General features: G+C 43.1%; 1 protein-coding gene across 3 annotated transcripts in view; it reads left to right on the forward strand.

Annotated features, from left to right (window-relative positions):
* The window catches only part of ATP10B (ATPase phospholipid transporting 10B (putative)), a 563398-nt gene extending 555170 nt beyond the window's left edge, over positions 1 to 8228 (forward strand). For all 3 annotated transcript variants that reach the window (XM_078653419.1, XM_078653417.1, XM_078653418.1), the window contains 2 exons: positions 2759 to 2943; positions 4479 to 8228. In XM_078653419.1, coding sequence (XP_078509545.1) covers positions 2759 to 2943; positions 4479 to 4938 — 645 coding nt within the window. In that variant the 3' untranslated portion in view covers positions 4939 to 8228. The remainder of the gene's footprint in view (positions 1 to 2758; positions 2944 to 4478) is intronic.
* The last annotated feature ends 8213 nt before the right edge of the window (positions 8229 to 16441 follow it).

Here is a 16441-nt window from a genome sequence, read left to right on the forward strand (position 1 = left end):
GAATTAAGGATTTGTCATATGCGTTGCAATCTGATTGGCACACAAACACGTTTCATCCTTTTTGACATTGACAGACAGCATGATGTGTGTCTCAGTATCACCACTCTGGGGTTTAACGTGGACTTATTTCATTAGATGTCATGGATCTTGTGCGCCTTGTGCGTCATAAACATGACTTTGGTAGCCAATGTAGTAGCATCATGGCAATTTTTAAATGGTTGTGTTGTTTCACATAAGCCATTGACTTTCCACTTCATTTTGTACCTTCTGTTACTTTTATATTTATTTTGGTTAGTTTAATAACTGTCTTCCTCCAGTAAACACCACAGCATACTACTGTAAAGTTAGGCAGTCTGTAAGGCCCCCCATTTAGACACAAATACATATGAAGTGCCGTCTGCCTAGATCTGGTACTGCAAGTTGTGATGGTGATCTTCGGTGGCCTTTCCAAGAGATGCATGTGTATGTGTATATGGAGGATCCCTGTGGTGTCGTGTCGCGCAGGTAAAAACGTTTGCTGAAGAATTGGAAAAATCCTACCAATCATTGATGATGCAGAGACCGACATACTCCCACTCGAGGGTCAGTGGAAGTCAGTAGGACATTAAAGGCTGTGACCATTAGTCCATCATTATCATCTCTTTGGTGGTACTAAAATAACATGCTCATTTCTACAGGGAAGAAGTCGGTGGTTAGTTTCTGTCTGACACCATTCAAGAATAATTTAGTTGAAAATGGATTTCAAGTAGCTCGTTACAAGTGAGATCCGAGATGGGAAGGTGAGCAGTGAGGCGGAGTTTTCAAACATACAATAATTTTACTCTGTAGCTTTTTTTCAGCCAGCGTTCATGTGCAGATGCAAGTACCCTACTTTCTCTAATTGAGCAAAATATGTCTAATTTTAACATTTATTTTAACACGTTTCCAGTACCTCTCACACAACTCATTGTCCTTATTCGACCGTGGGTGACAAAACATAGGATAAGGGAGGTTTGTGCTAAACAGTGACACAGTTGTTTTGCATCTTTTGAATAATAGTTCACTTAAACAGATTGTTATCAAACTTCTCAAAATTGTGTAGGATCGAAACTAGGTCCTCTCTTGGAGCTCATGTAGTATAAAACTGAATGGTAAGATGCTGATGCTCTGTTTCTCACTTCAGCTACATATTTGCTGGTATTGGTGTGTTGTTGAGTACATGGAGTCCAAGGCAGGGGCGGCTGGTGACATTTGAAAGTGGTGAGGCGTAAAATGATTGGCTGAATGAGTCTGAGCATGCGAGTTGCGAGACTAGTCGAGAGCCCATGTTGGACAGTGGCTGGGAGGTGAACTGTGTGAGGAAGCAGGCCTGGGGATGTGCGAGGCCTGGTGGAATGCTGCGCTGGGTGCCCTACGCTGGCACTATTATGTGAGGTGTGCATTGTGCATAGACTGATTGGTGGCCGCAACGGGCTGCCCTGGTTGTGCAGGTTGCCCAGTGCCCACACGGGGATCCGTAGTAGTTGACAGAGACCATTGTTGGTGTTTTGGGATACACTTTTGCCCCAGGCAGTGATTTCTGAGACTTGGGCCTACCTACTGACCCTTGCAGCATTGGGTAGTGTGGGCCCTGCTGGGACTGAAGCATAAGTAAGTCTCACTGTTGGGAGGGACATGGAGGCACGTGGAGGGCACCACCACAGGTCAGGACTCTGTTAAGATGCGCCGTCGGGGGACAAAAGCAATGACGGAGGTCACGTGTGACGGCAAATAGCCAGGCGCGGTGCTTCCATTAAATACACAATCGATCCCTCAGGCCATCAAAGATCAGGAAAAAAATAATTACTGTGCATGCATCTATAACTATAAATTAGAAAACATCACAACACTCACTCGATCTGTCACATACTGCGACCGAGCCACTACTAACTAACACGTTCGAGAGAGTAGAGTTAGAGTAGACTCTTACTTTTTAATGTTTTCAAAATCGCATCGCAGGATCTATCTATTCTCTCTCTAGCCCTGGTCTACACACACTTAGTAGTGAGTGACTACGTCGACGACACACGTGAGTGAATGACACGAGTCCGACTCCTCCAAGTCCACCGTCACGAGTCGATTAGCAGCAGGCACCAGCAGACTGTGTCAGGGAGCAGACAGACAGCGTGCCGCGTGCATCCCGAAATGGCCAATCACTGCATGGCTACACATGAAGTCACACAGTGATTGGCCATAGAAAGTGTGGCTTCGGCAGTGTGCCACCACCCCCGCGAGGCACCCAATAATGGATTGCTGCGCGGTGGACCAACCAATCCTGGCGCTGCATGCAGCGGCAGGATTGGCTAGGGGGGGCACAGTTACCATATGCCCTTTCAACCCCGGGGCTGCGGCCCTGGGGTGCTGTATGAAACAGCACCCCTTGGGTCCCTCTCGAAGGGGAAGAAGACATAAAGCGCATGTGCGGGCTGATCAAAGGCCCAAAATACATTTGCGCACTACTAGTACTGCTGCAGCTGAGTGTGTGGACTGTCACTCAAGCTGCAGCAGCCCAGCCCAGCCCCACCCCCTGGCGCACTCCGATTGTTGTGTTGGGCGGGCGTGAGGAACAGCAAGCAATCCATCATGATGCTGACTGCAGTGCTTGACGCGGTGCGTCCCCGAGGCTTAGTGGGGCTATGCCCCTATGCCCCAATGGACGCACCGCGCCTGGTGTTTTTTCTTAATCATGATTCGCCACGTTTGGAAGCGGGGTATTAACAATGATCTTTCTGCTTTGTAGACGTGGATCCATTGTGTCAGTATTGTTGGCAGCATTGTGGCCTATTTTATTGTATCGTTGGGCTACAGCGGGATCTGCGTACTCTGCAACAGCCCTTCACCCTATTGGCTCATGGAGATGCAGATGTCTCAAGCCACGTTTTACGTTGTGTGTATAATCACACCTGTCATCGCTCTTCTGCCAAGGTTAGTACACATTTTCTTGATATTTTTCCTGGCCTGTGATACCATGATTTTCTGTTTTTAGACAGTTGACTGATGAGCTCTCAGAATAAGCATGATATACACTTTGAGGAGTTTCTAGATGTTTCTGTAGGCACGAGTTTGATTGTCGTCCAAGATGCATATATGCCATTGCGATGAAAGTACTTGAACCACAGTTTTACATATAAAAATAAGGAAACGTATTAATGTTAACTATAAACACAAATATTCTCCTTTGTAAAGTTTAGCCAGACTCGCATCCCACATATTTTAAGATTGAAATAATGCTCTATTCTAAGTTTAGTCCCACATCACAACCTTAATAATGCGCTTAGATGCAGACTAAAATTGTGTGGGGTGACTTCCAGGTATTATACAGATTTTGGTGGTCTAGGAAGGACATAGTCTGGTTTTATTGTGTTTATTTCACATGCTACATTGAAACACTGCTTCTTAGGCTTACTCCATCTTCAACCACTAGCTCATACCTCCTGCCAACCGTATGCCTGGCAGCGCTGCCAAGGCAACCACTGACAGAAGAAAGTATTGATATGCCATCCCACAGAGCTCTTTCAGTTTAGTGTTCACATTTTACAAATACCACGTTCAGGTCACACGTGTAGTCTAATCCAAATTAGCAATTCACACAGGAGAGTGTTGACCATGTTTTTAATCTCTCAGGAATGGAATTGTTTGTAGTGCCATGGCTGAAGGCAACCCTAAAGGGTTTTGCCTTTTTTTCAGTTTCCTATTCAGGGCCGTCTACAACTTAATCTTATATCTGCAGTTGACAAAACACAATTCTTCACTGATGCTTTCTGCTATAAGAACATTCTCCACAGGAGAATTTAATGTGCCTATCCTTTTTTGGGATTTAGTTAGTATGACAGATTAGAAGTTGAGTTTGGAGGGCCCTTGTTTAACGTCTCGTGCTTTGGGGCTATTCGCTCTACTATTTCTGTGGGAATTTACCATCATTCTCCCATTAAATGCTCACTCAACATCACCTAAGACCTCAGTTAAGGCTTCTGCAGAGGTGCCCAGCAGAACACTGGACATTAACAAGTGGGTATTAAGTAAAATTCGATTCTGCTCGATTATTGGCAGCATATTCCAGATTTCACAGAAACGCAGCTTGCTTGGCAGCCCCTTCACAGCCACTCCAATGTACTTTTTCAGTACTCCTCCTTTGCCTTGCTTTTCTTTCACTTTTTGTAGCTCCCGTTTGTCTATATATTTGCTGGTGCTTCACTTTCCATTTGTATACTCCTCTGTTGATTGCTCAAATGCCAGTATTTGTCAATGTTCTCACGTCAAATTATTCAGAAATATGGAAAAGGAAAAAAAAATGAAACCCATTTCTCTCCCTACCTCCAAATGTTTATCGACTTCTTTTAAGAAGTTAAACTTGTTGAGGTGAAAGTGATGGAGTAAATGTGAGCTGTTTGAAATTAAACTGTGGATCAGCCAGCCTGGTGTCTTTTAGAAACTCATTACTTCTTGTTGCTTCTTGTCAGGTTCTTCATCAAGGCAATGAAAGGTACCTGCGTACTGTCACCCATTCGCAAGGCCCAACAACTGGACAAGCTCAGTGAGGCCGAGAGAGAGCAAGAAATCAAAGCGTGGAGACAGCGGAGCCAAAATTCTGCTACCTCCATCAGAGAACCATCGGAATGGGAGTTGGATCACAGGATTTCGAGAACTAATGTACTCCCCTGTATCCCGGAGAATAGGTTCCCTGGGGGCACATATATCCTGCAACCTGAGGATAACAACTGCAACTCCATCAACTTCTATGTGGCAGAGGGTTCTGAGGGCATTGCCTCTTGTTCAGCTGGGCCTTCTCAGACGCTGCACGGGATGACTGTACCTGAGAGGAGCAGAACTGTCCGTGCTCAGGAAGGCATTTTGACTGATGAAACAGATGAGTTTAGCAATGCTAATCACAGAAGGTCTATCAGCGTGGTCACTGTGTGAAACATTGCTAGGACTTATGTGGGTCAAGAGAGGCCTGGGAAAATGTACATCCCATCCAGACCAACTGTGCCTTACAACCCATATTGGGATAACTCAACACTCAGTTGGAATGGAAGGGCACCACCAGCTCTGCTTGATTGTAGCTGTGAAATCTTAAACACGAACCGAAGGTGGTCATGTGAAGGAATTATGAATGTGCAATATTTGACATTTCGAAGAGGTTCATGAAACAAGCTGCAAGACAAGTGGCTCATGTGCCAGAATCGCCTGTTTGCCTATGTGCCCACTGGATAAACTTTGCTAAGCTAAGAGGTGCCCACTTTTTACAGTCTAAAGCAATCCTCTGTCAGCATTCTTCATAATGACCTCTCCTGAGCGAGAAGCATCTTAGGACATGTTTGCATAGTCAGCTGACTGGTATAACTGGTGCTGATTGGATCACCAGCTTGTGGTGATACTAGCAGCTCTGTGAGGCATTGCTTATGCCATTTCGGAGGTGGAATGATATTAGTAGACAATGGTCATGCCATGGGAAAATCATGTAGGTTAGAATTTAGCATATCTTCTGTATTCATCGAAATTTATTTGGGACACACATATGTCCACATCACTGTCAATTGAAATGTGAAACAGCCAGGTGATGCGTGTCGATCACATTTAGTGATGGTGTGCCAAAGGCAAAAGCTTCACAGTTGTCAGGAAAGAAATGACTGGCATAGAATGCAGAAAGGAATGTGTGCCAACCGTGTCAGATGGTGATGACCAGGTATACTCAACAAGGACAAATAGCCGCCTCAATACACCTGGGTCTGGCAATGTTCAGTACTCTCATTTATGAATGCGCTGTTCAGGAAGTACCTCAATGCAACTTGGACTGAAGCGATGTGGTGTTTTCTTTCACAATGTACTGAATCTTGTTTGTGAAATGTTTTTTTATTTTTATTTAAATCTGTATTTTCTTATCAGTTTTGTTATCCAGAGTTTATAACACGCCAGCGGGACGCAGTGATGGTATTAGAGTGTGGGTCTCTAGTTTATTTATTCTTACAGAACTCCCATCCTCTGTCACTTTACTGTAAGTTTACATGGCCGCCAGAAGTCTCCACTTGCCCCCGTCTGACTCAACTTTTATTTATTACAAAAGAATTCAATGAGATTTAAAGCTCATACCACAGTATCAAACGAAGAAGCACTTTGGTGGTAAAGGGAACTAGAAACAGAACCTTGAACTGTATCGCCTTATCATATACTTGAATTTTGCTCCCCTTTTCATAGCTTTTCTGAGTGTGTATGGCACTGTGAATAACTTGAAAGATACCCATAATTACATGAAGTGACAGGACATGAGAGCAATGAAGGTCCTTACTATCTCTCACCAACAACATTTCTTTCAATATCTGACATCCCTTGCGAGAGATGATGTTGTGTGTTCGCTCATGCTCTGGGGAGGATGGCTCTCCACACCTCGAAATTATGCGCATCGGCACAAACTAAACAAAAAATGCAGTTTTGTATTAACAGCATTTTATTCAACATGTATGTTGCTCGCCACCGTATACCAGGAGACAACACTCTACCTAAGCAGACAAAACCGACAACAGATGCTGTTAGCCTCCACCTCATGACTGGCTCCTTTGCAGTTGAGTACTCATTGAGTCGGTCTACGGCTACATGGCCTCTGATAGGCCTCCTGGTCCTGACGCGTCTGTGTCTTAGTAAGGTAAACTAGACAACAGCCTAGGACTAGTATTTTCGACCACAACTGAACCTAAATGAAAAATAATCTAAAACAAAATGCTGAAGACACATGCCAAAAATGAGTTGAAACATCAGGGTAGTCCCCAAAAACACCCGGCCTGCCCTCACCTTAGCGTGAACCTCACACTTGGGAAAGGCAGCCTCGCTCCTACAGGCCAACTGGGGGATATAGATTGTAATAGAAACTCGCACCTAAAAAAAGCAAAATGGCTTCTTAAAATGTCTATTTTGGTTTAAACGCTATCAGTTTTCAGATGCTCCACCTTGCTAATGACCTTCCCATACGTTTGTATTTCTTGTGCCAACCTGTTACACCTGCACCTGGCCTCAAGAGAAAGTTTTTTGCGGTGTACTTGTCTGTCCACAGACTGTAAAAGCATTATTCAAAATTTACATTTTGTGCCAAATGGAAGGTGCTTTAATATATACAAATGGTGTCTGACTTAAAATGTGTTTCCTGCCCCGAAAAAGTAGGCACTGGCTATCTTTATGCTGCTGTTAAGATTCACAGTGTAGGTGCCTGCCAGTAACCACAGATGTTTGCCTCAAAATAGGTATATTTTCCCTCCAATCTGAGTTCTCAGACCTCAAAACTTAGGCGTCTCTCCTCAAAAAGTATTCTTATGCCCAAAAACGAGTAGATACTAAAAACTGGAAATGTGCTAAAAAAAAAAAAAAAAAAAAAAAAACTAGATGTTTTTCTTCCCAGAAAACAAGTGACTATCCTTAAAAATAGGTATAGCCCAAAAAAGTTATCCTGATATTCTTAGAAACGCTGGTGAAATTGTTAGTGAAGAAGGGTTGAGGCACTTGCCTGTTTGGGAAAGAAAGAAAAACTGCGAATTTAGTATTTTCTTTAGTCCTTTCCATTTTAACATCTGTGCCACTCTAGTTTCTGTGGTGTTTCCTGATTCTGTGCATTGGCATCATGTAGCAGTGGTGCAGGCGAGTAAAGTCCCTTACAGCTGCAGAACTAAACTAGCCGTGCGTATCGTTGACCAGACACACAAAGGAAGTAAGATTGAGAGTATTTCGATCAACATCCTCCCTTCCTCTTCCAGCGGCCGATATGGATCTTGGTTATCTTCTTATTGAAGGGAGTGCTAACACAATGCTTCTTTTATTTATAGCGCATATGTGCTGCTTCCAATGAGGCTCTCTTCCATCTGAAGAATATATTTCTTAAAGTTTTTGTGGGGACTCAAAAAGATACAAGTACCAATTTGCTTTTGCCCCTTACATTGCCGTTTATTGTCTTGCACCTGAAGATTTCTTGGTGCTCTCGAGAATCAAAATGTTCTGTTTACACGAATCAACAAACACTGTGACTCAGGGAAATTCTTAACTACGTATGTAATTTATTTATTTTATTGGAGAGGAGATGGTATTTGTATAGTGATGTGATTAATATTTTCTCATTCCTTTCTTTGTCTGTTTTGTCTACTTTTGTTACCGGGCACAAGCAACTTTTTGTACATTTCTTTCAGTAACGATAAACGTGCTAGACCAAATAAAAGTATTTTTTTAATTAAGTCACACTTTCCTGTTTTCAGATGTTTTAGCCGCATCTGTTCTTTCTCTATGTAATTATGGATTGCATGAGAGAATGCTAACATTTGACTGGTGTACATTACGTGATGATCCTGGGTAGGTGCTGGATGTGTCTGCGTTTATTATAGTTCCTTGAAACAGTAAACAATTGGACCTAATAATTAAGCACTAGGTTTTTTTTAGTTTTTTTTTTAGCTCACTTACATTGTTTCACAGGCAATAGGGTGATTAGCATCTAGAGCAGTGATAAAGTTAACTGTATTTAACCCCTTTGTTACCAGGCCTTTTCCCTCCCCCTGCCCCAACATTTTGTGGGCTGTTTGCAGTAGTTCGTGCTCTGTCCCCCATAACGTTTTGTCCACATAAGGTATCCATGCCAAATTTGCATCCTTTTCTTCCAACATCCTGAAGATCCTAAAGGCACGCATCATTTGTAGATTCCCTGGGAGTGGACTGAGAAACTAGGCAAAATACAGCTACATTTTGGGGAGCAGATTTACAAGCCACTTGCACCACTTTTGTGTCACATTTAACATGGGAAAAGTGACGCAAGGGGCTTGTAAATCTGCCCCTGGGTTTTTGAGGGAAAATGGGGAAAAAAGTGTTGCAGAAGACTGCGTCTGTTTTTTTTCCCGGCAAATGGTAACCACAGAGGTTACAAAGCTTTCAAGAACAGACCACCTTTTGTCAGAAAACCAAAATGTTCTACACAGTTTTGGCTTTTACTGGGATATAGCCAATTTCTTTCCCATTTCTTGTGCTTTTAACAGCCTTCCTCTCAGTGGTAGAAATGGGTGTGAAACCAATAATGAATCCTGGAAAGCGATACAATTTGGAAAAGAAGACACAATTGTGAATTCAGCAATCGGTGATTTCTGGTGATCCGTCAAGGATTTCCTATAGAAACAGTTGAAATAAAAGAATATTGGAATTGTGTTGGAAAAAAAAAAGGCATTTGTGCCTACATTTTCACCTGTAACTTTTTCTAACTATGCTAATTTTATTAAATCAGTATGCTGTTATGTCTGTGGGACCTTTCTGGTTGCTGGGATATATCAGGCTCGTAGGTTCACAAAGGACCTGAGGTACCCTGAGCCAATAACTGAGCCATACCTTGCATGGGTTTTCATTGTTTACTGCAATTCGTTTTGTAAAAAACAAAGAGTGAAACATAGGAATCAAGGAAACCTATGTATTTCCGAAATGGGAACAAGATATGGAGTTTAGAAGCAGTGTTTATTTGCACATCACTGAATATTTGGGTAGCCATTCTAGCAGGTGAAATGGTGGTCATTTTTCAAAATGTCTTCTTTTTAACACACTATCTTACATGTGGATAACAGAAATGCATAGAAAGACAGCTGGTAATAATACTTTTTCTACTATTCTGTGTTTACATACGTCACTAGATAAAAACAGTACCTCGCTTGTGTGGGTAGGCCTAGTGTCTGCAACAGGAAATGGGTCAAAAACGCAACATGGACACATCACATTCTTCCACACAAAACGGACATTTTTTTCAATGTTCCTAACTCACCCAGCACCAAGGGAAACCTAGCAAACCTGTACATATTTTAAAACTAGATACCCAGGGCAATCCAGGATGCGGTAACTTGCATGGCTACCACCAGGTTCTGTTGCCCAGAAACCATTGCAAGCCTCAAACTTTGTCACAAAAAACATATTTTTCTCTAATTTCTGTGATGGAAAGTTCTAGAATCTGTAGGGAGCCACACATTACCACCCATCCCAGCATTTCCCCCCAAGTCTTCCAATAAAAATTGTACCTCACTTGAGAGGGTAGACCTATCGCCCGTGACAGAAAACGGTGCAAACACAACGGGGACACATCACATTTTTCTTCAGAAAATGGACCCCTTTTTTTTGCAATGCCCAAGAGTCTGCTGCCTAATAAATATATTTACAATAAATTCCTGGTGCTTTGTGGGTTTTGACCCTCACCCTCCAGGAGGCAGATCAGCCTGAAAAAAATGGAGAAGAAACTTCACCACAGGGCAGCAACTCTTGCCGGCAGCACACCAACGTAACCAGATCGCCGGGGGGGGTCGGGTCAGGGGTGGCATCCTCAGTGAAGTCATGTGGGTGGGTGCCCCACTGGGGGAGCGCCAGCTATTTCCCCGTGGGCAGTGCCAGGACGTAATGGTTACATCCTCGGCACAGCAGAACCGCTGCCAAGGACGTAACCATTACGTCCTCCGTACCTAAGGGGTAATTGTCACACTCTAGCCCATCATTCTTTTGCTCACCATCCCACCTCAGTTTGGACCCAACTATATGCAAATCAGTCTTGACCCTACTCCAATATGAACACTCCTTCCTGAACTGCCAGGCCAGGTCCTCTCTGAACCAGAATGCAAGCAATCCACAACCTGTTTTGCCCTAATTGTGGCTTTTCAGTCGGGGTATCTTGGTTCCAGTGGCACAAAAAGCATGGGAGCTACCTTTGGGCATACCCATTGACACTTCAGGGGTTACCTGAAACTCACAAAAGGTAATGGGATGATGTCGCAACAAGTCTAACCCAGTGGAAATCACTCTGAGAAGCACTCAAGCCATCTTTCTTTTGCCCACCATGCCACTTCAGTTTGGACCATGCCATTAGCAAATGGCTCTTGTTTGTGCTCCAGTGAAACTCTTCCGAAACGTCCAGATCCTCTCTGCACTGGAACACAAGCAACCCAAGTCAGGTTTTGCCTAACCTGGGGCACTTCGGTCGATTGTAGCTTGTTTCCAGTGGCACAATGAGCATTGGATACAGAGTATTGTTGCCATGCAGTGTGTCTTCTAGTTGAAGGGTAAAAATCTTTCCCTGCATTGCAAGTGTAAACAAGCCTTGCCCAAGCACGGGGCAAGCACCCATGATGGAGCAACTACACAGGGTATAGGAGAACGGGTCAAGGAATAACACAAAGTGGCAGTGGAACAGACAAGCCATGATGACAGGACAACAATGCAGGAGAGGGACTGATGCACAATGGCCGTGCACAGGATGGTGGGTGGAGGAACAGGACCTTTAAACACATGCACTCTTATGGAGTGCTACAATTTAAATTTAAAAAGTACCTTTTGAAGCACGCACCCAGTGGAAGGACACTGGACACTGACAGGAAGCAGTACTTGGTCCATGCTCCACACAAGGGGCAAACACACAAGGAGAAATTGAAACCAGCACAGACTAACTACTGAGAAGCAAGAAAAGGAGAGTTATGATGAAGCCGACCAATGTTAAGTAATTGGTGGGCTTGAAACCCCTTGTATGTAAGCAAAATGTCTCTGCATGAGCAGTCTCTGGTGAGACCTAAAAAATAGTGACTTGGCTATTGTTTACATCATGAAAAATAAATAAATAGAAAAACAGAATCTCTCAGGTGGGGGAGAAGCTTCTATGTGGGCAGGTTATTTTCCAATCCATAAAACTGATCTTACCTGCCTACCAAGAGCACACACCAACTTGGTCCCCGGAGCTTCAAACAGCACATCAACCCCACCTATACCCTTAGTCTTTCTGCACTGAGAGAGACTTTCCAATCTGCTGTGTTCCCTTGTCCCCAACATGCCGAGAGGCACCACAGACCTGCCCGGCCCCTCTCCATTACGCACTGAAATAGCTAATCTATATCTCGACCTCTTCCAGCACGGAGTCCTTGACCAAACTTCCTTTGCTCACCTTTATCTTGTCCCAGAGAGAGGCCTGACAAAAAGCTTGTTCTCTCCCTGGTCCCGGAATACCAAACTGGCACCTCCATCCCTTCATATCAATTCCAACATTCATAGACAATATACACATCTGTGCTACTGAGGTGGAAGAGTTGGAGTAGCACTTGAGACATCCGTGCTAGCTGAATGTAAGTTTAAAGAAAATGTCTTGTATTTGTCTGTGTGTGCATGCAAGGGCAAGGATAGGTCTTACGCCCATTGCACAGCACATGTTCCTTGTAAAATGCTGGCACTGACATATTGGCCAACTCTGGTCAAATGGTGGTGCAGGCATAATGGTGTTACTTATTTGCAATGTGTGGGCCTCCAAGGCATGATGACACCATGAAAGTGACCATGTAAAGCATAACAGCTACAGCAGCCCAGCTAAAAGAATCTAGCAAACAATGATTCCATTGGAGGAAACCATAAGCCTAGGCTCCCTTGCTCACAAAATCAACATGCACAGAAACATCAAAAATAGATTACATATTTAGTTATGCTTGGAAAGTGGGGAAAAAATGCTTTCAATATTTTACATAAAAAAGGTACTCCAGTGATTGGTGCAGTGAATGTGATATAGGCAGATCATTCTGTAATGCTAATTTTAGAATTGTCCCATCGTTTTAGTACAAAATCCTAGTGAAAAACAATGCCAATCTGCCTGTCATAGTGTTGACATTTCGACCCCCCGTATCAAATTTCAAGGAGTCTTCATCAGGAGTGAAAGAAAGAACCTATAGAGACAAGTGAGTGAAAACCCCAAATCAGAAGCACAGCCCCATCATTGCTGTCTGCTCAAATAGGATGTAAAGTGTGCGTGTCACACTTACCATACAAATATCAATTTTGTTCAGAATATGTTTGGCTTCAAAACCTTCCTAAGTGTGTAGATGGGGGTAAAAAGATCAAACTGTTTAATCATACCCCGTGAAATAGTAGCCCCACCTTCCTTATACGTATTCAAAAGACCCGAAGGGAAACTGGGCTGATTATAGCTAGTCATTGTTTTAAACCCTCATAAGTATCATACAGTATTGAGGAGGTAAGAAGAAGATCAACCATTTCATTTAAGTGGCAATCATTCCCTGCAAATTCATCCCTAATCTTTCCTTTCTCATATCACAATATATCTCAGTATTCCACACCTATTCATCCTTCTACCCCCACCTTCCACACAATGGCAACACTCTGTCTTATACCACTAATAAGTCCACACATCACCAGCACAAAGCCACACTATACATAACTTCAATCCATCTATACACATACTCCTGGTTCATACAAAACACCAGCTCTACCCTCTACTTGCTCCTTAAAGACCTCTTCCTGCACCATCAGACCTATGCTCAGGCCTCAATCATTTCATCCACCAACATGCTCCTCCCCTTTTTACCACAAACGCAAAACCAAACAATTCTTACACTCTCCCCACCACACATTACCTCTTCCAGCTATCAAATGTAACACAAACGATCATAATTATTGCCCATCCCCTCTCACATACTCTCCTTTCCAAAACATATCACCACCCCTTTTACCATTCAACTTCCACTCACCAGCAATACTTTAACACAAATCCTTCTCAGAACACCACTACATAGTTATCTCCTCTCACTACTCCACAAAAGCCAAACATAACACATACACCAGCACAACAAAATCGCACTCACAAAATTTCACAATACATTCTGTAACAAATTACAAACATACATCCATTACAAATACTCTGACACAACTGTCATTCACCTGCCTCTCATTCATTGTACAATTTAGAGCCTTAAAAATTACCCTATGTTCCACCACTCGTAACCCATACACCCTACACAGATGCAAACAAAACAAACAACATGCCACTCTTCACAACTTCACATCTCCATGTCTATCACACAACAAGGCTTCTGTACAAAAACAACACAGCTCACTAAATCACTGTCAATCTCCATATCCACCACCTACACATGCAGACCCAATAAAGTGCCTTCTAAGTCTGTGGGTGAGAAACATGATATAGAAAAACAACACTATTGCGACCCACATACAGTAAATACCAGTACTAATGACACATCTGGTACTAGTTCACAAAATACTGCTCATTCTTCTAGACAACAAAATCACACAGCAACCAAAACACAATCTCTGTTTTAAATAACAAAGCTTCAATGGCGGACTGATGGTTCTGCATCTCGTGCCTGTTTCATCAAATCAAGAGTCCTGTGCACTGAGAGCCCGGCACCAGCTGTTACGTGATGCCTCTGTGTCCCAGATCCTGAAAGTGTGATTACAAGTGGGCGTGCTCCAGGCAACAGAAGTCCAAGGCAATCTTGTAGTGTGCAAAGTCTTTCTTTTGAATAAATCTTCTCGAAATCCCACACGAGAGAAACAAAAACGTGTGTGTAGAAACCATGCTGGGTGAATCTCACATGCCCTACTGTCGTGTTAAATAAAGGGAGGGGAGCCACAGAGATAACCACAATAAACTTATGTTAATTCAAAACTAAGAGTTCCCACAGGCGTCTGTAAACTGGCAGTAGACAACTGTCATATATGAGATAGGAATCGCACAATCTCTAATTTGCTTACTAATAAATGCTCAATCACTCTCTAAAAACAAGCACACAACTACGAGCAACTCACTGACACGCAACCTGACTTACTCTTCCTAACTAAATCATGGTTGGGAGATGGCATGGCCCAAGTGTTACATGAAGTTATTCCTCCAGGCTATCAAACTATCATACAAAATTGTATAGGCAAAAAAGGAGGTGGACTATCTGTTCTATTCGAGCAAACAATAAATGTCACCAAAGCTGGCATTTCCATACAAGGTTATGAGGCCCTCCTCACCAGATGCAATGCTACATCAACTTACCCCTGTAACGTCATCATCTACAGACCGCCACCTAGCAATGCAATATCCCCAGCCACATTTCTAGACCTAGTTTCAAACCTTAAAACACTACACTCCAACCTATGCATTCCTGTTGACTAAAACATTTGGTTTGACAAACCCAATATGCCCCATCTAAAGCCTATCATCATTGGCCTAGTCACACTGAACCTACATCAGATCATACACAAACCCACACACATCGCTGGACACCTCCTTGATGTCATTTTTTTGCAAATCCAGAACTAGTTACCTTTCAAACGATTAACATTTGGTAGCTTTCGCATATAAAACACCACAAATCAACACACCTAAGACCAACTTAAATGCAACCACCTATCAGTTGTGGAAGAAACTCAGTTTTTAATACTTAGCAACAGGACTAACATCCAACACAGAACTAGACACAATAAATTTAATTCCAGATCTTTGAGTGGATACAATAAGCTTTTGATATTCTATTACCACTAAGAACAACAAAACAGGACAAAAGAAATCAAGCACCTAGGACAAATGTAGGACTAAAAAAAGATAAAATAACTGATTAGAAAGCTGCAACGCACCTGGCTCAAAACAAACAGCAATCAAGACAAACTTCACCTATGCAAACTAAACAATATAATATATGCCACGGTCCTTGAACTATGTGCATTTGGGTCCTACTCAAAATGGCCTCAATTGATGAATCCTTGATCCTGAATTACTTGTTTATCAGGCTACTACCCAAAATTCCGCTATGATGTTATCCCGATCCTTGAACTATGTTCATTTTGTCCCTACTCAAAATGGCCTTGATGAACCCAAGAGCCTTGATTTATGTGCAATCATTGAAGTAGGCCCAAACTCTTCCTCTACTGGCATTTAACCTCTAACCAGGGATTTGTCCTCCTCAGCTCTTTCCTATACAGGCACTGCTTGGTTCACTGTCTTGGCTCGCTGTTCTTGTAAGGACAGTGCACCAACACTTACCTTTTTGGATGGCTTAATAAGAGCAGAAAGCCCTCAGACATCTCTAAGGTCCTCTTTCAATTCACGCTCAGCTCTTCCTTGTTCTGTTAAGATTACCGCATAGGTTGTTAGGGAACTCTCTGGATGCCTCACTGAAGCACTAGGTTCCATGTCTACTACTCCCCGGAAAGGAACACTTTTTATTTGACTACTCTTCCTCTGCTTATTCCTAATGCCCCTCTATGGGGACTACCCTTCCTCCCCTATCTCTTAGTGTGCTCCTCTAACCCAGTCTACTTAACCTCCGATTACTGTTTCATACCCTCTGTTGCTCTTGAAGTGCGCACATGTGAGCTGACTACCTTTCCCCTTCTACTTCCTAGTGCCCCCCTCTTAAGGGACTACCGTTCTGCTCCCTCTCTCTTATAGCTGTCCTCTGAACCTGTCTGTTTCACCTTCTCCTTCTGTTCGCTTCACTCATCATGGCCCAACACACCTATCACTCCCCTGACCTACTGGCTCAAACCGGTTTGAACTCTTTTAAGATTATCTACCCTCCAACCTGTCGAGAAATGTGAAGAAGACCGTCAAACACAATCTCCTCAAGTGTTGGCCTGAAACGCTTATATCGGACACATA

Source organism: Lissotriton helveticus, chromosome 7 (assembly GCF_964261635.1).
Source record: "Lissotriton helveticus chromosome 7, aLisHel1.1, whole genome shotgun sequence".
Taxonomy (NCBI): domain Eukaryota; kingdom Metazoa; phylum Chordata; class Amphibia; order Caudata; family Salamandridae; genus Lissotriton; species Lissotriton helveticus.